Here is a 19,068-nt window from a genome sequence, read left to right as displayed (position 1 = left end):
ACGACTTTCCGGCCATTTGATGCATGGGATAGTTGCGGCGAGTAGCAACTGAAGACAGCGAAAGGGTAATGGGACGAGTCAATCCGCCTAAACCGTTACTAAAATTCGCGAGAAATACTTCGTTAAACCTTCCACGCCCTCTATCAAAGCACCGACATAGCCATCTGGTCTCACAACCACAACCCGTTTCACGTCCTCCTCAATCTTGTAATGCTTATACGCGAACCCGTTGCTATCCTCCAAAACACGACTTGCCGCTTTTGCACCTGGAAGCGGAGAAGAAGAATTAGGGTGAATGACAACACTCTGTATGAGGCCTTCCGGGTATTTGAGCAAATGTTCGATTACTGGCGTAGGATCGTGCTTGTGGCCGTCGAAAATCAAGACCGTATGTGCCATGGGTTTGAACACTTCGTATAAACTGGTCGTCATATTCATATTTCCGTCCTCCACAAGTCCAGGTGCTTCTGGCGCTCGATCTCCACCTTGTACTGTAGCGTCATGTCCAGCGCGATAAGGATCTGCCAGCTCTTTCGACTCGGTGTACCTCTCATCAACTATGATAGGGCTACCCCGATAGTTGACGCCAAACATGCGAAGGTCGAAACCTCTGTGCCATCCGCTTTGATCTCCCACGTGGGACAATTCGAAGGTCTTCCGGAATAGCTCTGTGGTTTTATCAAGCATTGATGCAATAACTGGAAGTCGTTCTTGGGTATAGGTATCTAATAGGCTGACTGGAGCAAGGCCTCTCTGCACGAGTGCTAATTTCCAGCCGAGGTTGATCTGGGGAGTGGTGTGATGATGTCAGGATTGGAAACGCTCAGAGAAAGAGGGAGACATACAGAGTCTTGCACACTGGAGTTCATTCCCTAAGTGAAGAGAAATGGGTGTTGCCTTGGCGCGAAGTAAATAATCGAGCGTCAGATACGACTGACCTGACCTCCAGTTGGACTGTGCGTATGAGCGGCATCTAGAGCAAATGATTTTAGAAATGGGACTCCCGGGAGTGACATGAAGATAGCGGCCTCGCCTCCAGCAATAAACACCCTTCCTTCTCTAAACTTGTCAGTCATCCGAACGTTCAACCTGCAGATTGACTTGCATTAAGAAATAGTATTCGCGTGCCGGTCCAAACACTATTTGCTTACCTCCAAGTCCCCATCCATATCAGATTGCCAAACTCAATATCAGTTCTACCCGTAACATCATGAAAGGCCTTGATGAATTCTTCTTCACTTGCCGATACTTTGGATGTATCCACATTTTTACCACCAATCATGAAGGTCGCACGGCTACCGCCGACTGACGCAGGACGAAGACTGGCCCTATGAAAAAAAACAAAGATATTCAATAAGCATGAGTACGGGGTCACCAGATGCTACCATCCCGACTCACAACCTGTCTTCAGGATTCCCCCATCTATTCCAGTTCTAAAACAAGACACCATTCAGATGACGCGGCCAAACGGTATGGAATAGTCTCACCCTACTGAATCCCTTCAGGACTTGGATATCCCCTATGACCGCCAGCCCCTGATCCTCCGTCTGCCCTGCAAACTGAAGTCCTAGTTCCTTACGAACTTGACTCCTCCCACCGTCAGCACCAATTAACCAAGAGAAACGAGCCTCTTCTGACACTTCTCTGTCATCGGAAGTGTGTTTAACCAGATGCGCTACGACGTAATCGGAATGCTGCTCGAGCGCGCGGAATTCCGTCCCCAGCTCTACTTCCACGCTGAATCGATCTTTGAGGTGGGCACGGTAGATTTCTTCTTGAACGTCTTGGTCTAGACCACGTGCGTTGATCTGGTTTGGAAGGCGTTAGTACAATCTCGACTTGATGAACAGCTAAACAAACCCGGTAGTATTCCGGCTTAGGGTCGATTTCTGCGGATAATTCCGTGGTCCGAAGGGGCTGCGGGCCTTGTGGGGAGGAATGAAACTCGAGAAGATAAGCACGAATGGCATGATTTTCCATGTCATCCCAAATGTTGAATAACTTGAGGAGTTCTTGGGTTCGAGGCTTCGATGGAAGTTTTAAGTCAGGGGAATGGCGGACAACCCGTTGCAAAAGAAAGAGGGCACGCACTTGAACTCCAGAACCGCGACTCCCGACAGCGAAAGTGGATTCTTTCCGAATAATCCGAACAGGAACACCGTTCGTGAGCAGTGTAAGAGCAAGTGAAAGACCTACGGAAGCGCACTAGTCGGGTGGTGAAACTAGACAAGGCAATCGCTGTCTTACCTGTAGGTCCTGCACCGGCCTATGAGTAACCTTGTAAGGAAAGAAACGCGAAATGGGTTACGAAAACGTACGATTAGGACAGGTGGCTGTTTGTTATGGTTCATCTTGAAAGTTTGCAATGAGAAAGTTATCTCGAGCTACTTGTGCTTGTAGTATTTATACTTGAACGGCTGGTTCGGCCATAACGACGTCGAAATTCATTCATGACACTGACTGCATTTGTATAACTGTAACTCTTCTCGTATTATAGGCAGTGATATCGACGAGAACCGGGACGCTATTGCGGATAAGTCGGCTACACTTTTGCTGCCATCAAACGGTTCGCGACGAATGATGGTACCAGTCGCACAGTATTTTTTTAAAAACACGTAAAAATGCGGGAGAAAGCCAAAGAGTGCCGGGCATGGGAACTCTGGGGTTGATATTGAGGTATGGAAGACAGTCGGGAGTGTTGACAGTGTCAGTGATGGGAAGAACGTCAGAATCTTCCAAGAGTCACGACTCACAGCAAATCGCAGTCGCATGTGACCTGTGACAGTCCGTACTTCCACTGCCAACGTCCTCCGCAACGTTGCTTCCAGTACAAGCTATACAACACTGTTACAACTCAGTTTACGTGCAATACCGAACACCTACACCATGTTTTTGACTCCTTGCCCGTCGTTATTCCATACGACTAAACCATGCCGGTTTATTCTCCCACGTCAAAACCAAGCGGTTGTTTCTCGAAGGTCAAAGGAAGTCCCTATAGGTGAGCATCTGACTTGGATTCTCCTCGGATTATGGGAAATAACTATCTCTAGTTCATTAGCTCCATATCAGCTGACAATGATTGAGAAATTGGAATTTTATCTCGAAGGTCTATATAAAAGGATACCAAGAACCTTTTCACGCAGTTAACTGGCTCCAATGCTGACGCCGAAATCATGCATGAAGTTGTTATTTATCCTCCTGCTGGAATCTGAAGCCTTGAGGTAAGCTTTTTAAATGCCTTTACTGGGTATTTCTGGCTCAAGCTGTATATTAGAGCTCAGACGATGGCCGGAAATACGCCTGGTGCATCGAGAGCGATAGAAGATCCGGCAAGCCTTGTTTTGCCATTCATCGGTACCACAAACGGAGGACACGTTTTCCCTGGTAATAACCCCAAGCATGCCTCCTCGTGTAACGTCTTCTCAACAAATTCGGCTTAGGTGCGACGCTGCCGCATGGAATGGCCAAGGTTGGGATGGACACGGACTCACCGGGAAACGTGTGTGAAACACATTCAGATCTTGGAATTTTCATCTTTCTAACATCTTTCTCTCCCGCAGCACGCGGGGTACGATGCTGATCCCCAATTCAACGTGACTGGATTCTCGCAACTTCATGATAGCGGTACCGGTGGTGTAAGCCCTTTTCCCCTTCTTTTTCTTCATCGTCATCATTCATTCGTACCTTGCACGTTGAACAGGCCGTGCCACTCTCGAACTTCAAGCTGTGGGCATTGACGACCTGTACCTCCTTCGAAAAGTGTCCGACCTCCCTTGATTCGCGAAAGCTGGGGCGAAAAATTCTTCCAGATGGTAAAATTGCTCGATAACATTGGCATCTCCCATTACTGAACATATACCCCCTACCTCCTGCAAATGTAGGCACGCCAGACGACTTTGCCTCCCCCGGCTACTTTTCAACCAACCTCTCGAATGACATACGCGTTGAACTTACTGCAGCTCGTCGCGCCGCTCTCCATCGATACACGTTTCCGTCCAGCGTAACTTTACCTCGCATGGTAGTCGACCTTACCAATGATGGACAACGGAGCAGTAGGGATCAGGAAATGAGCCTTGACCCCAAAACAGCGAGAGTACAAGGTGGTGCGACCTTCACTGCCTCGTTTGGACCTGGGTCATATCGGGCTTTCACATGTGTTGATTTCAAGGGAGAAGGATTTGAGCTTGGGGCGCCTGTGGAGTTTGGAGTTTGGTTGGCTAATTCCCCCGTCAAGGGGGCCACGGATTTGAAACAGGTGTATGCTGGTGAGCGTTCTTTAGTATCTTTCGGAGTGCGTTCTGACGTTTGAATATACCATAGGTTTCAGAGACGAAGTCGGGGCACTATTTGCGTTCAAGCGAGCATCTGAAGGGCCTACCAGAATTCTTGCCAGAGTTGGCGTATCGTTCATCTCATCTGAACAGGCTTGCACAAATGCAGAAGAAGACATTCCGGATTTCAATTTTGACCGTGTACATCAAGCGAATCGAGCGGAGTGGAATGAGCTACTTGGACGTATACAAGTGGATACTACGGGTGTATCTGAAGACACCGTCAAGTTGTTCTATTCTTCTGTACGAATTAACCCTCGCACCCTCAAGCAGTTTCTCATTCTGATTTCTGTCCACAGGTCTACCGAAGTCATATTTCTCCAGCGGATTGTGGGTTGTTTACTTTGTAGTGGTGACGACGAAGGTTAACGCCATCTCTAGACTCGGGCGAGAACCCCAAATGGAATTCAACAGAACCATACTATGATTCGTACTACTGCAATTGGGATACTTATCGCACGCTATACCCCCTTCTGTCTCTTCAAGATCCAGCGAACTTTGCGAGGATCGTGAGGGCGATGATCGATATACAGAAACATGAGGGTTCGTTCTTTTTGGCCTCCTCGACATTTGATGGGTTAACGTTCTTTATAGGGTGGCTTCCTGAATGTCGAGGTGCTACAGCGCAACATTGGATTCAAGGAGGAAGTAGTAAGTTGCTTACCAGTCGCACTCGTATTTCTTGGTTTATGTGATTTATCCGACTTCTAGACGCCGATCCAATTTTGGGCGAGTTCTGGGTGAAGTAGGTCTCTCCCGAAGGTTTTTGTTACTGTCTTGAGCATCTTACTCACTGTTTTGCTTTAGGTTTCACGAACAAGCAACGGCACTGAACGTTTCTGGCGATGATCTGTACAATGCCCTACTCGCTGATGCTGAAAGCGAACCTCCAAACTGGAACCTTCAGGGACGACAAGCGAACGCTTGGAAGACGTTTAGTGGGTTCTTAGCCCTTTTCATCTCTATCGTTGATGTTGACTTGCCCTTTAGACTACATTCCGCACGACATCGTTGATTCTGGCGGTGCCAACTCGAAGCAAGTTTCTCGGACTCTCGAGGTGAGGGAACCACGTACCTATGAAGATGTTTGGGCAGCCTTTCTGAAACGGAAATTGTTTCTTCAGCACGCTTTTGGTGACTTTGCGATTTCGCAAGTAGCGAAAATCCGAGGGAACGCTGAGGATGGTGCTAAGGTGCGTTCTTTTACTTTTGTCCATCATTTAATCAACACATCGTTCACCTCTCTCTTCACTAATCCGCAGTACGCTCAACGCGCTGGCAACTACTTCAACGTTTGGAATCCCAACGTTAGCGTACCGGATGCTCCTTCTGTTCGTGGGATGATGCAGGTAACGGGCTCCTGATTGCCATCGAGTTTGAATAGCTGATCGCTTTTGTTTGCCTATCGATAGCCACGCTCGTCGAACGGAACCTTCGACTTTACCGACCCACGACACTGTAGCATTCACGACCCGGAAAAGGCGACTTGTTTCCTGAATGCTGCCAATTTAGACGGGTTCTACGAGGGGTCACCGATTATTGTAAGTCTTGGTTCTTAGTTTTTCTTTCTGATGTGTATCTGATTGCGTTGGTTGTAATTAGTACTCTCAGGTAACTCGCCGAACTTCGCCTTCTAGAACCGGTCCTCAAACACTTTTTTTAGTATGTCCCCCAAGACACCGCACGTTTACTCGACCTCCAGGGTGGTGCACAGAGCTTTATCAACCGCTTGGACTTCATTTTCGAACAGGAGTATTTTGAACCCACAGACGAACCATCACAGCAGATGCCATTCATGTACCATTATGCGAACCGACCTGGGTTGAGTACACAAAGGTCCCGGCAAGTGATTGCGCAGAATTTCAATACGAGTGTGAATGGGCTCCCGGGGAATGATGGTTAGTTTTTGGTTTCGTTCTTGTCAATGCTTCGTTACCTTACTGAGTACGCCTCGTCTAGATTCCGGTTCGTACAATCTTTCAAGCACAGCTCCTAGTTTCGTTGTCCTTATACTTCACCTACTAGGTGCGATGGGGAGTTACGCGGCGTTCTACCTCGCTGGACTTTATCCTCTGCCGGCTACAAGGCAATTCCTACTATCTTCGCCGTACTTCCCATCCATATCGTTTTTCAATCCGGTATTCAACTCCACCACGACCATCAAGTCAATTGGATTTGAGGGGAATCCTGAAGATGGAACTGGAGGAAAGGTGTTTGTTAAGGTTGGTTGACCGTCAATTTCTTTCTCTGTATACCGAACGATATTGACCATGCTCGTCTTTTCAGAACGTTAGGGTTAACGGAAAGCCGTACAAGACGAATTGTTTTTTGGACTGGGATGTGTTTATCGGTGGATCGACTGTTGAGCTCACGCTCACGGACGATATTGGCGTTACATGTGGTAACGGGACAGATACGTTGCCGCCGTCGTTGTCGACTGGCGGGTACAATTAAAATGTAGTACGAACGTGGAAGTGCCAATTGAAGCCGATACCGAATCTCGCTCGCATTTTACGGCCAGCAAGAGAATATTCATTACGATCACCTCACGTTCATGTCCGAACGCCTTACTAACGTCAGTACCAATAGCGCCAACGATCGAGAATGGATACGCAGGACCTGTTGAGGCTAAAGGACCATCGCATATACATGTTAGTCTCCCAAGCCAGACCCCGTCTGTATAGTCCGAGGTTGCTCATGAATGAACGCCAAGCAACTGTCACAGGTGCGAAATAGCGTAAGTAACAACGAGTTTCTTGTGAGGGGTCGGTTACAGGCCTACTCCGGGGGGTACTTATCCCAGACTCCATTAAAAGAAGCTGGCTGTCGCGTGATATCATGGCGATTGTTCTTACACCAACCCCTGAGTTGTCTCGTTTCTACCACTACCACAAAACATGGCTCACAACATCCCTGTAATTTCTGACACTGGTCAGTTGGGACACCCAGCACCTCCACCTCCAATAATCCTCGATGAGAACCGCGAAATACTCGACGATGACAAGGGGAACGCCAGTGCCCTCAAGCGTGACTATAGTGTGTTTTCGCGGTTCTATCTTTCTACTCCAACTCTAACCATCATTCTAGCGACTTTCAGCCGCGATGGCGGAGCAGAAGATGTTGACGCGACGGGCATGGTCAATGCAGAAACTTACAAGAATCAGGCCTTTCGACGCGACCACCTGGAGGCGCAGTTGGACCGGCGTATGGACGGCATACATGAGCCTCAAGCTCATGGCGCTATGATGGGAGGAATGGTGCCAATTCATGAACAATTACAAGGAGTCGAGACAACAGCAAGGATGGACGAACGGTTAAGAGGAACTGAGGAGACAATAAAGGGAATGCAAGAGGAGATTGCTCGGGCTACCAAGCAGGTTGACAACCTCAATGTCAAAGTTGGCGAGCTTTTGTTGGAACTCTTTGCAAGTCGGATGAAGGCACGGCAAGTGAGTACTTGAGTCATTGTTGAATGCCTTATGTTTGTCTGTTCAACCGGCCGTTTTTTACAGAGAAAAAACATCCTCAGGTTCCCGATCAACAGTAAACTTTTACAAGTCCCATTTCCCGATGGAACGGAGCCTTGGGGTCAAGAGAGACAAATTATTGTCCAGGATCAGGTTTGTGCAGTTTTTTGTGTCTTAAGCCCACTGGCCCCTCACTCGACACGCGAAAAGAATGTCAGCGTACAACTCCCTGCTCTTGACAGCGTCGACGCCATTAGGGACCTTGCCCAGCCAGGGAACATTGATATTCTTAATGCGTATGTAGAAGGGTATTATGGGGACGACTGGAATGTAGCCCAGCCAACTGAGAAGAAGATAAAGTGGCTTTTGGCGGTTGTGGGGTGTAAAGATTGACTTTTTTCCCTTTTCAAAGCAATCCCTGTTGTTTTATGTTTCTTTTACAACAATATCGTTGTAGTAATTCCGAGCGTTTCTCAAGCACAAGGTCCGAGCGTGAGAATGCGCTCGTGTTGCGCTTGTGTTTTACGCGTTGCTTTGTTCCCTTCAGATCCCCCCAACTATCGATCCATATGCAGAACAAAACAAACATTTCCAAGTCTCCCAAAAGCACCGTCAGTGAAAACCATCCTTCAAAACCCGGCCATCAATGACTTTGTCAATACGCGACCAGTTCAGATGGGGAAACTTCAATTCAATATTACAGTATTGGGGAGGTATTCGAGAGCTCAAGCGCTCAGATCTGATCCCCAACCTTGTGTTACTTTTATCCAGAGCTTGATTGCTTCTCAGTCGCAGTACCAGCCAGATGGGGTCCTATCAAGATAGGGAAATGAGTTGAGCGGGTGTGTCTCTTTCCGTTGATCCACAATTAGGTAGCACTCTGACTCATACTATCTATCGACAGTCAACATGATGGTGACTGATACTTAGAGTCGAGGGTGATTGAATGATCGTTGAAACTACATCGGTGCGTGGGTGGTCTTTTCATCCTGTTACCAGATCTGATACAATCTTTACGTTCTTGCGTAGGCTTTTCACGATTGGGCCCGGGTCATGTTCGCTTTAGGTGCAACAAAGATGCGAGCAGCTCATCAGCCTGTGTTTGCAACCTCGTTACCGTTGTAACTTGTTGCCATCCCATAGTCATGGTCGATGATGGGGATAAGTGGACGCGGCGATCCCGACAGAAGATGGACAAGATGGACATGTACATTTTGCCTTTGTGATGGTTTCGAAGATCCCTGCCGCCAGCCTGTTTCCGGAAGGTGCAAGTTTGCAACCCATGTTCGTCTTCATGTTCGAAGCATATAGAACCTCGCTCCGCTCGATCGATAGGAGGTGCATAAACGGAAGCGATTATAGCCGTGGGTGAGGCCTTGAGGCCTTGAGGTTTCATACTTATTCGGTCCTTCCACTCTAGGTCTCACGGATGAACGAGCTTAGGTTTCTGGCCCGAGTGTAGCGTATGACTGAAAATAAATGACTAGTATGGTTAACCTACGTTTCGCTTCTCGCTCCCTGGCCTTTCCACTCACAGTTACATTCGGTAGGCTGAAAGCTTACGCGCCCACACTATATACCCGGTCTTCACACCCTGACAGCTACATATACAGTACACGCTCTTTTCTCGGTCAAAAACATGAGTTCAATTTTAGAGTGTGCATGGTGACCATGTTGAACACCGAATGTCTGATGTCCCAAGTGAGCAATTTAATTACCGGCCGTATGTCTCTCATTCTCCTTCTGGGGTCACAGGTACTACACAGCTGCAAGCCTGTGTTGCTGGAAGATCCGGACTATGCATGCGGCTTTCGTTGTGTTCCGCAGATGAAATCCTTCGTATTCTGCAACCGATGACGACAGTGGCAACATACGGAACTCTTCTTTAAGTAGCGCAGAACCAAGAAAGAATCCACCAAGCGCTGGGGTCCGCTCCACGCAGGCCGCCGCGGCGGTGCCCTTACAATTCATTCACGGGAAGGTTTGTGATAGTTTGTGATAGCTTCTCTTTTCGCCAAAACACTGATTCAGTTGCGTTGTATATGTACATAGATGATTTAACGGTCAATAGGATTTTCCATCATTGATATCTACCGTCGTCCAACCGCTTTGGCAACCTAGTTTGTCGGATATACCGCTCCTCTTGCCAGAACTCGCCGAGAAGAGCTGTGGCGGCTGCTTTGACCCTCAGGAGTGTTGAAGGTAGAGCGGCGATCGATAGCATATCTCAGTCAGCTGCCCTTCCAGGTGACACCTTAGCTGTACATGTCGTGCTTCATGTTCATTTTCTAGGCGCTAAAAAAGGACTTTGCACAGGTACGCACCACTATTGATATCATGATATTTGTATTGCCACTTTGCATGGCCCCGTTACCTCTACTTCTTCCTCAAAGAATCTTCATATTTTTCGCTGTTGTGCCTTGTAATTATCAGTCAGGGGGTGAGGTTGGTACGGGTACGGGTATTAGGGTGGAGAGATTGTTCAGTAGTATCACGGAGAGTCGGTGGCACCGAAGTCCTATGGGAAAATCACGCCCAAAAATAGTTAAGCCGGTCAGAGCGTGGTGCGTTTTCTTTTGACATCTTTCATCACATTGGCAGTGCTGAGCGCTAGATCCTCATTATAAAACTCACAGGCTCTCTTCCGTCTCTACACTTATCCTTGCACTGGCAGCACGTTTACTTTCCTCAAAAATTTACACCTCCGAGGACGCCTCCATAAGCGCTTCGCGCCTTATCGTATTCTGAACCGCCTTGGGCGCCGGCTGTCACATTGTGCTCAAACAATTAGATACCGGGGGTAGTTCCTGACGGATTGCTTGGAAGACTAAGCGAGGGCGCAGGTATGTATAACATAAACTTGCACCAGGTAGGCTTAGTAACTTCTTCTCTAGTGACCAACCACGACTCTGAGGGAAAGAGCCCCACCATCGACCATGAAGATTATCCGTCTTCCAGCTCTTCCCATTCGTCGAGACCGAGCCAAAATTCAAGTCAATATTCCAACGGTCACGACTCCACTAGAATCGGTTGCTGAGAAGCCGAAGAAGAGAGCTTTGCTCATTGGAGTGCAGGGGTCCGAAGGTGCATTGAAGGGGCCACATAGAGATGTCGCCGTTATGAAGGATCTTCTCATTGGTGCGTACACATTTGCACTTTTTTCTCGCCGTGTTGCTTGGTTGACCCTGTTATTCAGATAACTACGGCTATCTTCCCAAGGACATCGTAACTCTGGTGGATACCAAGGACGCGAAGCAGAAGCAACCAACGCACGACAATATGGTCAGGATCACCGGTTTTATAGGGCACAATATCATCCAGATACTGAATCTGGAATGTTTGTCAGATCGAGGAAATGATGAACCTGGTTAAAGACGCTGTTGCCGGAGATCGTTTCTTCTTCCATTGTGAGGCATTTTCTTCTTGACATTGGTGGCCACTCACTTATCCGTTGATAGATGCTGGACATGCGACGCAAGAACAGAATAAGGATAACAAGGAAGAAGATGGGATGGACGAATGTAGCTGACCTTTCCTATTCTCTTATTACCTGCAAGGTGCTGACCGGAAATCATGCAGGCATCATCCCGTGCGACGGTAAACTGATTAAAGATGATGTACGTCTCTTTCGCCTACTTGGAATCTACGCTTACTAACGAGTTGACCTTCAGGTGCTGAGAACGATTCTGGTCGACAGCCTGCCACCGAAATCCCACCTCGTCGTACGTTTTCCCTGTCGTTGTTCCCTCTCCAGGTTCGACGTTTCCTCAATTTAACACACAGGCGATCTTCGACTCCTGTCACTCGGCGTCACTGCTCGGTAAGCGTTCACATCTATGGTCTTGATGTTTCCATCTTCTGATCGTGCATCAAAGATCTCAAGCATTTCCGCTGTAACCGAGTTTACGTTCCATGGATATCGAAAGGCCGTCGGAGAAGCGATTCGAAGTGGTATGCCAATGGTACATCACTCGTCTATCATTCCCAGTGCAAACACTAAACTTCCTTGCAGTTCGCAGGAACGCAGCGCTGGTCAATCGTACAATACACCAGACTAGTCGAATGAGCAACAACATCGTCAAAACCCGCAAGACTTCCATCGACCATCTTTCAGAACAACCCCGCCCACCTTTACCTCCAACTCCCGCATCCCACCTCGTCGAATTCACCGCAGAGCATTCACGGTCCACCTCCAGCTCATCCACCACCTCATCTTCATCCTTACCTGCTCCTCAATCTCCCGCAACAAGAGCCCTTCGAGCTATCTCTCTCGATAAAAACCAAAAACAACGGACGGGATCCGTGACCAAAGACAGACGACGACAATCTACGAGCACCATCAAGTCGAGTTATACGCCGTGGTTTGACGATCGGCCTGGACAAGAAGGGCTTTTTGTATGCGAGTCTCCTGTTGCAGAGTTCTGTACTGGAGAGTGTCGCTCGTACCCTTCGCCTATTACGAGCAGGAGACCGACGTTTGGGAGCGGGAAGAGCGCATTGGTGAGACGACCGTTGGCCGATGTGGTGAGTAGCCGTCTTCCCCCCCCCCCCCCCGCTCGCGATTACTGACAAGCCCCCGAACCCCCCGAAATCCCCTAGATATCCTTGGGATCATGTAAGGATAGTCAATTCGCTTGGGAAGATTTGAGCGGAGCTTCGATGACACAGGCGTTGGCGGAGATCCTGAGTAAGTTTCTTTTCCGTACTGGGGTTTCCCCTAATCGTTGACTCTGTTACTTGCTTTTTGTTTTAGGCGCTGATCCTCACCCGACTTTAAACGATTTCATGACCAAGCTGAGCCATACGCTGCATGACAGGCTCATGAGGATGCACGAGGCGAACATGCAATATAAGAAAAAGAAAAAATGGTGGAGAAAAATAAAAGGGAGAAAAGCGCCTCCTGAGGGGGACACCAAAGGGGAATTGGAGATCAACAATTTCCAGGATCCTCAGGTGAGCCGCGCTTTCGCTTTCCGTATAGTTATGCACTGACTGAATGGCTTGTTGACCCTTGATTAGATTTCCAGCCATAAGCCTTTGGTAAGCGGTTTTTGCTATGCGGATTGTGTCAACGTTTTTGACTTGTTCTATAGAATATGGAATCGCGATTGGAGTTTTGATATCTCTGTCAGGATGTTGTTGTTGTACGCTTCCCATTCGATTGCTTGCTTCATTATTTGTATACAGCCTGTCGTGTTGTTCACTGCCTCCTCACCTTTGATATTTATTCCCATCCATATTTACGTCCATTCGGAGAACCAAAAACTGCATTCGTTTACCTCTTATTTATTTACCCTAGTCAACCCGGATTAGTTCACTACTGTAATCTGTACCGTATGCCCCGACACCAAACTGTGACTCAAGAAGTGTAGTTTGTAGGAAACCACTAGTTTACACATTTGACTCGATGTTTCTGAATTGTAGATAGCCAAAATACATGCCATGTTTACAACAAGAACTGACTGGTATAAGTATTGTAGGCTATTGCTCCACTGTCTTGTCATGTTGGAAACCCCACCTCCAAATCCGTACCAGCCTGCTGCGCCCACCCAATACTACCGGGTTGAAGAACGATATTGATAGGAAGTACAGCAAAGAATTGCCTTGTAGCCGGGAGGGAGTAAGGCCAGCGAGATAGAACGCTGCACAACTCCCCATCACACTGTGAGGATTCGATCGGGCCGAAACGCGGGAATCGATCAATCACTCGGAGGAAACTCTTTGCAGAGTCTAAGGACGAGAAAGAAGGGAATGAGTATAAGCTGGGTTTGACGTGGATTTCGAGAGGTTTCCTTGCTGTAAGAGTTACGAGATGGAAATCCCCAAACACTGTCAACTGCTATTGGAACTGCTAGAAGTGATAATGGATAAGAAAGATACAGATTTGTATTTGCACATGTACAACGATGAAAGAAAAGCGAAACAAAAGGTAGAAACCTATTTACTTACGTCCCACAGCCCACTGAACAAGTTGCTTCTTGTCTTTGTTCAATGCATCCCCGTGCAAGCCACTATAGTACCCTTCCACATAACCAGCAAGCTGCTTGGAGGATAGTTGCCCAATAGCAGCGATGGAGTTGAGAGGAGGAAGGTTCTCCATCTCCATTTCTTGGACAGTGCGTTGCCATCTCTGAAAGAGATATTAGTGAGTATAACATGGATTACATAGGGAACAAACACTACACACCCCTGTCCCATGCATCTTCTCAACAGACACTTTGACATCCTTGCCCCACGGATCCGTCCCATCTGGGAAGGGTACTTGAACCAGTTCAGCTGGGTCCACAGTAAAGTTCTGTCTCTATGTGAAATGGTAAGTTGACAGACAAGAACAACCCGACCCAACAAACAACTCACTTTCAGCATAGAGATATGCATCCTGGTTAGAGAGAGATTCGTCTGTTTAACGGTGTCTTCCACCCGTTCCAACGTATCTTCCACACCTTTGAGACGACCCTCTAATAAGCTGAATGCAGCGTCTGATTTCTTAGAACCCTCCACTAATGCCTTAATCATATCGCGCAACTCGGCGATTGCGTCTGCTTTTGCGAGACCAGCGTACCAAGGGGCTGGACAGAGATAAGGTGAGGCGACTCGATTCACGTTGACTTTGGGTAGCATATACTTACGTGGCTGGTCTCCTTGGAACGATTGCAAGTAATTATAGAGTATTACTTGGGACTTGTACGTGTCTGCTGAAACCACGCCCGTGGCATCAACGTGATTCGGCAAGTTAGGGTTGGTGTGAGTTACTAGAATGCAAGTCAGGGCGCCCTGGAGCAGAGAAAATCATTGAAATGCACGATAACGGTCGAACGCGCTAAGAGAATGGACCGCGGTCTCCTTATCTTGAGGAGGGATCTTGTCATTTTGGAGAGTTGTGGGAGGCGGGAGAGGAATATTGCCGAGGCGACCGGTGTTGGAAAGTTTGGGTGCGTTGGCCATCGTGAAGTAGAAGGTGGTGGACGAGAGTTATAGACTTTGTATAGACTGAAACTCGCTCATCAAGGGATGCATTGTGTGGTATTGTTTGGTTATTAGCAAGCAACCGCCAACGTCACGTGGCAAACATCGGGGCTCGTTCAACTTGTAGAGTAGATTGCAAGTCAACCAAAGTTTGAGCGAACTGGAGAGACATACTTAACAAGGCTTAGGCCTAGAATCTGGATTAGGATTACATCGCACGAACTCATCGATATTGTGCCCGTCTATATATCTCGTAGGAGTGCCATCTTTTTGCAAAATACATATAGTATTGGATTATTGCGGTGTATACGGTCTTACTAGGCGGCTGTCTGATCCTAGACTCGGATGCACTTACATCCGTCGTGACCTCGGACTTCGCTGGCCCACATACACTATGTTACTGTAATCTGTACCATATGCTTGAATTGTGATTCAAGAGCTGTAGTTCATAGAAACACGATTTTAAAATAGTTTACATTTGACTCCATGTTTTGAATTTGTACATGGCCAATATCTTTATCTGACTGATATAACTTAAGTATTCAGGCTACCCCTCCAACACCACTTGGAACTTTTTCCGCTCAACCTCGACCAAACCCCGAAACTTCGTCTTTCTAGCTAGATAATCCACCTTCTTCACACCGTCACCCTCCACTTTTCGGGGTTGAGGTGCACGTGTCAATCTGTCGCTAAAGGCCCGACTGACTCGTTTCTGCTGTCTATCCGGAAGGTTAGCCCAATCCGCATGAGATATCCGACAGTTCAGAGCCCAATAAAGTTCCCTCAACACGTCCATAACTCGCACTACACCGCCATACCAAGCAAAGCCTCTGACATCTAAATGGGATAACCCGATGGTAGAAGGAGGTACCACGAAGTCATTGTCATCAAAAACCAGCCTCATCGCAGAAACTTCTACATGCGTAGCCTGACCCTGTAAGCTGGGATGGTTTAGAGAAGATAGAGTCGGGGGTGGAAAGCTTTGGACTCCTGGTTTGAAACTGTCGTCAGCGAAATCGAACGTGAGAAGTGTCGTATTCGCCGATAGTAATGGGTTCAATATCAAGAAAGTAGTCACTCGGTGTGCGGGTGGTGGGGAGATGAATGGTGTAGAAGTCTTGGAGGGGCCGTGGAAAGAGGCAACGGTACCTCCCACGCTTGCTTGCGGGTAAAGGGGTTCTCCAACAAGGTAGTTGGTTCCATCGTAACCTCTGGTCCCGGCTAGAGTTCTCCTGACTTCTTCCCCATCACCATAGTCGTCATGAACTAGGTGGAATTCGGACGAAGAGGGAGGTAAGGTCCTAGCACTAAGAAGACGTTCTCCGAGGGAATTGTCAACATATGCTCCAAAGGAACCGGGTAGATGGGATTCGGATGGAGAGGAAGACAGCAACGTAGGCGGTTCCTCATGGTTCCATTGCTGCGGGTTAGAGTGTCGGCGTCGGCGTCGCTGACGTGTCCCTTGACTCGAAGTATATGAGGGATCACGCGATGCTGGAACCCCCACCGGAAGATAGGTATCTTCCTTAGCAATAGACGGGAGCGCCCGGAACTGGGATACTAGGTTGTCTATCCGTGTGTTCCAATGTTCTTCGCGTTGAGAGCTTTCGCCATTCGTAGCAAAAGACTGTAGAGTGAATGAAGGGTCAGATAAGGCAGGATGGTAAGAAAACGCGCGTCGTAAGGCTTCCTGGAACTGAGAGAACTTCCCAGAATAGAGAGTAACACGTTCCAAAGTAATTGAGCCTGGAGCCTGTGGTCAGCGGTCGCTATTCGCGAAAGTCTGATAAGCCGAGAACATACCACGAGCAAACGCTTCTATTGCCGCCCCAGCCTGTTCGATGACCGTGGTGAGGATGACGAGTAGGTCCTGTAAACGGTCCCAAAGTGTTTGACCGTCAGTCCCTCGGTCTTCTGGATTCGATAGTTTCCGAAGTCTAGATCCGTGTTAATATCTGTCGGAAGGAATGAAAAACAGAGAGATAACCTTAGAAACAACGCCATCGTTCGGTGGATCTGTATCATTAGATCTATAACGTCCTTGTCATGGATTTGCTTGTCGTAAAGCCAGACTATGCTGAGTTTGAACGCTACTATCGTGACTGCGAAACACCATAAGACCAATAGACTAGATTTAGGAAAGACCACGCGTACCTCCTATGAAGGGATGCAACCTCGCAATGACTTCCAAGGCACCCACGAAAACATCCGAATATTTGTGCAGTCCCTCGCAGGCAGTCCGAACATATTCACATGGGTCCGGTATACCCCTACCAGGCATATTTTGACCATAGGAACTGGTGTTGTCGACAGCTTCTTTGAGAAGACGTTCATTGAGTCTGAAAAACTCGGCAACGTATTGACTGGCGGAAGGGGAAGTGGGTGATGGTATGTCTTCAGCCTCTGCAATCCCTTCAGAATTGAAGGTTTGTGGGAGTTTCAGTGGCAAGGGAGAAAGTACTTTAGGACTTTGCGGTGGTAAAACATAGGATTCGGGCGGGTGGTCGGATTCAATCGTGTCATAATCAGGTTCGGCTGAGGCAAGTGTTCCAAATCCTTCCGGTTGGAAATACCCAATAAAACCAGGATCTCCAGGGTCAGGATTACCTGAGAGCATTAACTGCTGCAGGTACATGTGCAGGGCCTTCGCTCTAGGTCGTTTTAACGGGTCCTCATCCCAACATGACTCGACGAGGTTCCATATGTGGTTGGGACACCAGCCTTCGGAAGGTCTCTCTGGTCTAATCCGGCGAACACTGACTTGGTAGATGACAGCTGCATCAATAAGATTGGAAAAAGGAGGTTTCCCCGTCAACATCTGGTTCATAACAAGAATGTAAGCAGGTATATTCCCTCTTTATGATGCTACAGAGACGCACCTCGAGCACTGTGCATGCGAAAGCGTAAATATCTCGAGGGGTTCTGTCTTCCTTCGCATTCTTCTCAACGGTCCCAGTCGCAAATGCGTATAATTCGGGTGCCATCCAGCGAATCGAGCCCTTGATGACGCCGGTCGTCGTATGAATCATTGTCATTGTCTCAGCACTTATCGCTGCCAACCCAAAGTCAGCAAGGCGACAGTGATGTTCTTCGTCTACTAGAATATTTGCCTACAATCGGATTAAGAAGGGTGGTTAAAAATATGCAGAAACTTACGCCTTTGATGTCACCGTGCGCTATCGGGGGTGACAGTGTATGAAGGTATTCCAGACCAGCCATGATTTCGCAGATCTATTCCACACCCGTCAGCAAGCGAGTTGTCGAGGCGGTCACGAACAGAACATACTGGCTGCAACTTGTCATGATTGGGATTCATTTTCAAAAATGATACGATGTCTCCGTTTTCCATCCACGGAGAGACAAGGCAAAAGCAGGAGGGAAATAGTTCTGTGTTCACGCCTAGGAGAGGAAGAACATTTGAATGACGTAGTTGGGTCCATATCAATGCCTCTCGACAGAAATCCTAGCGTCGGAAGAGCGATAAATAAGTCCTAAGGTTGCAGAGATACAATTTGATGAGACGTACCGCAATGATCCTTTTTCTCTTTCCTTCAGTCTCTGTCATGTGTACTCGTAAAACCTTCAAACACACCTCCGTGTCACCATCTTTCCCCTTGTATATGTCCTGAAAAATGGTCGTGAGCGATTGCTGGCCGTGTTCCAAGAACATGATAATCTTACAGCGAACCCTCCACCAGTAAGTGCGTGATTCCCGTTCCTTTTTATTGTGTTTAAGAATAGCGAGGAAGGTAGGGCATGGAATCGCTTGCCCATCGCTTTGAGATACTTCATACATCGTTTCCGGTAGTCATCTTCTAGACCAGGTTCTTGCAATTCCTATGAAATATATTAGTAACGGAGCCAGAACGGATGTCTGGATTCACGATGTACCTTGTACAGTAGTTCCACCACAAATGGGGCAGAAGAATCGTCGAGCCTTAGAAGACTTTCAAGAGGATTAGGTGAAGAGATAAGTTCTTGGAGATCTTGGATAGTTTGAATCGGGCAGGATTGTCCAGAATCCTGAGGGCGTTCCAAAGAAGTCATGACTTGTCCGAGGCGTTCATCCGGCCTCAAACGAGCTGAGTAGAATTCAGAAGACGGGTAGCTGTACAGGAAGTGTGAGAAACGTTCAAAACACAGGATTACCAAATCGCGTTGAAGTCTAGCTGATACAATATCATTGCACCGTTTCTCAGAAACTATATGAGCGAACTTTTCAGCCCTAAGCTCAAATTTGCAAATGTACAGTTGAACATACAGAGCGTAGCGTGATCATGATCAACCGTGACGGTAATAATAGG

The 19,068-nt window shown here is 47.8% G+C and overlaps 6 protein-coding genes across 8 annotated transcripts; 3 read left to right on the top strand and 3 right to left on the bottom strand.

Moving 5' to 3' along the window:
- Nucleotides 1-87: 87 nt before the first annotated feature.
- E1B28_005413 (uncharacterized protein) lies at nt 88-2,351 on the bottom strand (the record flags this gene model as incomplete). The annotated part of the gene is made up of 11 exons (XM_043149974.1): nt 88-786; nt 846-872; nt 939-973; nt 1,034-1,089; nt 1,152-1,328; nt 1,399-1,433; nt 1,488-1,808; nt 1,861-2,025; nt 2,092-2,192; nt 2,248-2,266; nt 2,319-2,351. The coding sequence occupies 11 exons, from the start codon at nt 2,349-2,351 to the stop codon at nt 88-90; spliced, it is 1,668 nt and encodes a 555-aa protein (XP_043011058.1).
- Nucleotides 2,352-2,771: 420 nt separating this feature from the next.
- On the top strand, nt 2,772-6,852 carry E1B28_005412 (uncharacterized protein). 2 transcript variants are annotated; one of them, XM_043149972.1, is made up of 21 exons: nt 2,772-2,998; nt 3,051-3,221; nt 3,275-3,384; nt 3,441-3,499; nt 3,561-3,635; nt 3,701-3,812; nt 3,882-4,265; nt 4,321-4,574; nt 4,631-4,661; nt 4,713-4,874; nt 4,926-4,982; nt 5,043-5,076; nt 5,139-5,269; nt 5,322-5,389; nt 5,456-5,524; nt 5,594-5,680; nt 5,744-5,872; nt 5,934-5,942; nt 5,995-6,229; nt 6,291-6,553; nt 6,618-6,852. In XM_043149972.1, exons 2-21 carry the CDS (start codon nt 3,157-3,159, stop codon nt 6,783-6,785), a joined length of 2,502 nt encoding a protein of 833 aa, XP_043011056.1. In that variant the 5' UTR covers nt 2,772-2,998; nt 3,051-3,156; the 3' UTR covers nt 6,786-6,852. The 2 variants fall into 2 exon arrangements, with proteins under 2 accessions (XP_043011056.1, XP_043011057.1); XM_043149973.1 differs by having other exon boundaries at nt 3,275-3,499; nt 6,291-6,296; nt 6,357-6,553.
- A 328-nt stretch (nt 6,853-7,180) lies between these two features.
- Nucleotides 7,181-8,233, top strand: E1B28_005411 (uncharacterized protein). The gene is made up of 4 exons (XM_043149971.1): nt 7,181-7,367; nt 7,419-7,780; nt 7,844-7,951; nt 8,009-8,233. The coding sequence occupies exons 1-4, from the start codon at nt 7,229-7,231 to the stop codon at nt 8,189-8,191; spliced, it is 792 nt and encodes a 263-aa protein (XP_043011055.1). The 5' UTR covers nt 7,181-7,228; the 3' UTR covers nt 8,192-8,233.
- A 2,501-nt stretch (nt 8,234-10,734) lies between these two features.
- Nucleotides 10,735-12,918, top strand: E1B28_005410 (uncharacterized protein; the record flags this gene model as incomplete). The annotated part of the gene is made up of 13 exons (XM_043149970.1): nt 10,735-10,936; nt 10,995-11,080; nt 11,145-11,205; nt 11,257-11,319; nt 11,378-11,415; nt 11,470-11,520; nt 11,582-11,618; nt 11,674-11,760; nt 11,811-12,322; nt 12,398-12,485; nt 12,552-12,751; nt 12,818-12,838; nt 12,892-12,918. 13 exons carry the CDS (start codon nt 10,735-10,737, stop codon nt 12,916-12,918), a joined length of 1,473 nt encoding a protein of 490 aa, XP_043011054.1.
- Nucleotides 12,919-13,560: 642 nt separating this feature from the next.
- Nucleotides 13,561-14,816, bottom strand: E1B28_005409 (uncharacterized protein). The gene is made up of 5 exons (XM_043149969.1): nt 14,602-14,816; nt 14,428-14,550; nt 14,156-14,367; nt 13,986-14,099; nt 13,561-13,928 (listed from the first exon to the last, which is right to left on the bottom strand). The coding sequence occupies exons 1-5, from the start codon at nt 14,741-14,743 to the stop codon at nt 13,740-13,742; spliced, it is 780 nt and encodes a 259-aa protein (XP_043011053.1). The 5' UTR covers nt 14,744-14,816; the 3' UTR covers nt 13,561-13,739.
- Nucleotides 14,817-15,215: 399 nt separating this feature from the next.
- E1B28_005408 (uncharacterized protein) lies at nt 15,216-18,966 on the bottom strand. 2 transcript variants are annotated; one of them, XM_043149968.1, is made up of 11 exons: nt 18,656-18,966; nt 18,446-18,601; nt 18,357-18,389; nt 18,291-18,300; nt 18,051-18,227; nt 17,921-17,995; nt 17,644-17,874; nt 16,919-17,582; nt 16,752-16,866; nt 16,568-16,701; nt 15,216-16,510 (listed from the first exon to the last, which is right to left on the bottom strand). In XM_043149968.1, the coding sequence occupies exons 3-11, from the start codon at nt 18,368-18,370 to the stop codon at nt 15,312-15,314; spliced, it is 2,619 nt and encodes an 872-aa protein (XP_043011052.1). In that variant the 5' UTR covers nt 18,371-18,389; nt 18,446-18,601; nt 18,656-18,966; the 3' UTR covers nt 15,216-15,311. The 2 variants fall into 2 exon arrangements, with proteins under 2 accessions (XP_043011052.1, XP_043011051.1); XM_043149967.1 differs by having other exon boundaries at nt 18,291-18,389.
- Nucleotides 18,967-19,068: the final 102 nt, after the last annotated feature.

The sequence above is a fragment of the Marasmius oreades genome, chromosome 3, assembly GCF_018924745.1.
Source record: "Marasmius oreades isolate 03SP1 chromosome 3, whole genome shotgun sequence".
NCBI lineage: Eukaryota > Fungi > Basidiomycota > Agaricomycetes > Agaricales > Marasmiaceae > Marasmius > Marasmius oreades.
This window is presented reverse-complemented; position numbering and strand designations above follow the sequence as displayed.

What these genes read in the sequence shown, in the direction of transcription:
- E1B28_005412 (XM_043149972.1), top strand. Translation starts at nt 3,157, where the DNA reads ATGCTGACGCCGAAATCATGCATGAAGTTGTTATTTATCCTCCTGCTG. An exon ending in TCAAGTTGTTCTATTCTTCT is followed by an intron (nt 4,575 to 4,630) that starts GTACGAATTAAC and finishes TTCTGTCCACAG; the next exon opens with GTCTACCGAAGTCATATTTC. An exon ending in ACGCTGAGGATGGTGCTAAG is followed by an intron (nt 5,525 to 5,593) that starts GTGCGTTCTTTT and finishes ACTAATCCGCAG; the next exon opens with TACGCTCAACGCGCTGGCAA.
- E1B28_005411 (XM_043149971.1), top strand. Translation starts at nt 7,229, where the DNA reads ATGGCTCACAACATCCCTGTAATTTCTGACACTGGTCAGTTGGGACAC. An exon ending in TGCCCTCAAGCGTGACTATA is followed by an intron (nt 7,368 to 7,418) that starts GTGTGTTTTCGC and finishes CCATCATTCTAG; the next exon opens with CGACTTTCAGCCGCGATGGC. An exon ending in AAATTATTGTCCAGGATCAG is followed by an intron (nt 7,952 to 8,008) that starts GTTTGTGCAGTT and finishes ACACGCGAAAAG; the next exon opens with AATGTCAGCGTACAACTCCC.
- E1B28_005409 (XM_043149969.1), bottom strand. Translation starts at nt 14,743, where the DNA reads ATGGCCAACGCACCCAAACTTTCCAACACCGGTCGCCTCGGCAATATT. An exon ending in TAGCGCGTTCGACCGTTATC is followed by an intron (nt 14,551 to 14,601) that starts GTGCATTTCAAT and finishes CTTGCATTCTAG; the next exon opens with TAACTCACACCAACCCTAAC. An exon ending in TGCATATCTCTATGCTGAAA is followed by an intron (nt 14,100 to 14,155) that starts GTGAGTTGTTTG and finishes CATTTCACATAG; the next exon opens with AGACAGAACTTTACTGTGGA.
- E1B28_005408 (XM_043149967.1), bottom strand. Translation starts at nt 18,811, where the DNA reads ATGACTTCTTTGGAACGCCCTCAGGATTCTGGACAATCCTGCCCGATT. An exon ending in AGAGAAAAAGGATCATTGCG is followed by an intron (nt 18,228 to 18,290) that starts GTACGTCTCATC and finishes TTCCGACGCTAG; the next exon opens with GATTTCTGTCGAGAGGCATT. An exon ending in ATCATGACAAGTTGCAGCCA is followed by an intron (nt 17,996 to 18,050) that starts GTATGTTCTGTT and finishes GGTGTGGAATAG; the next exon opens with ATCTGCGAAATCATGGCTGG.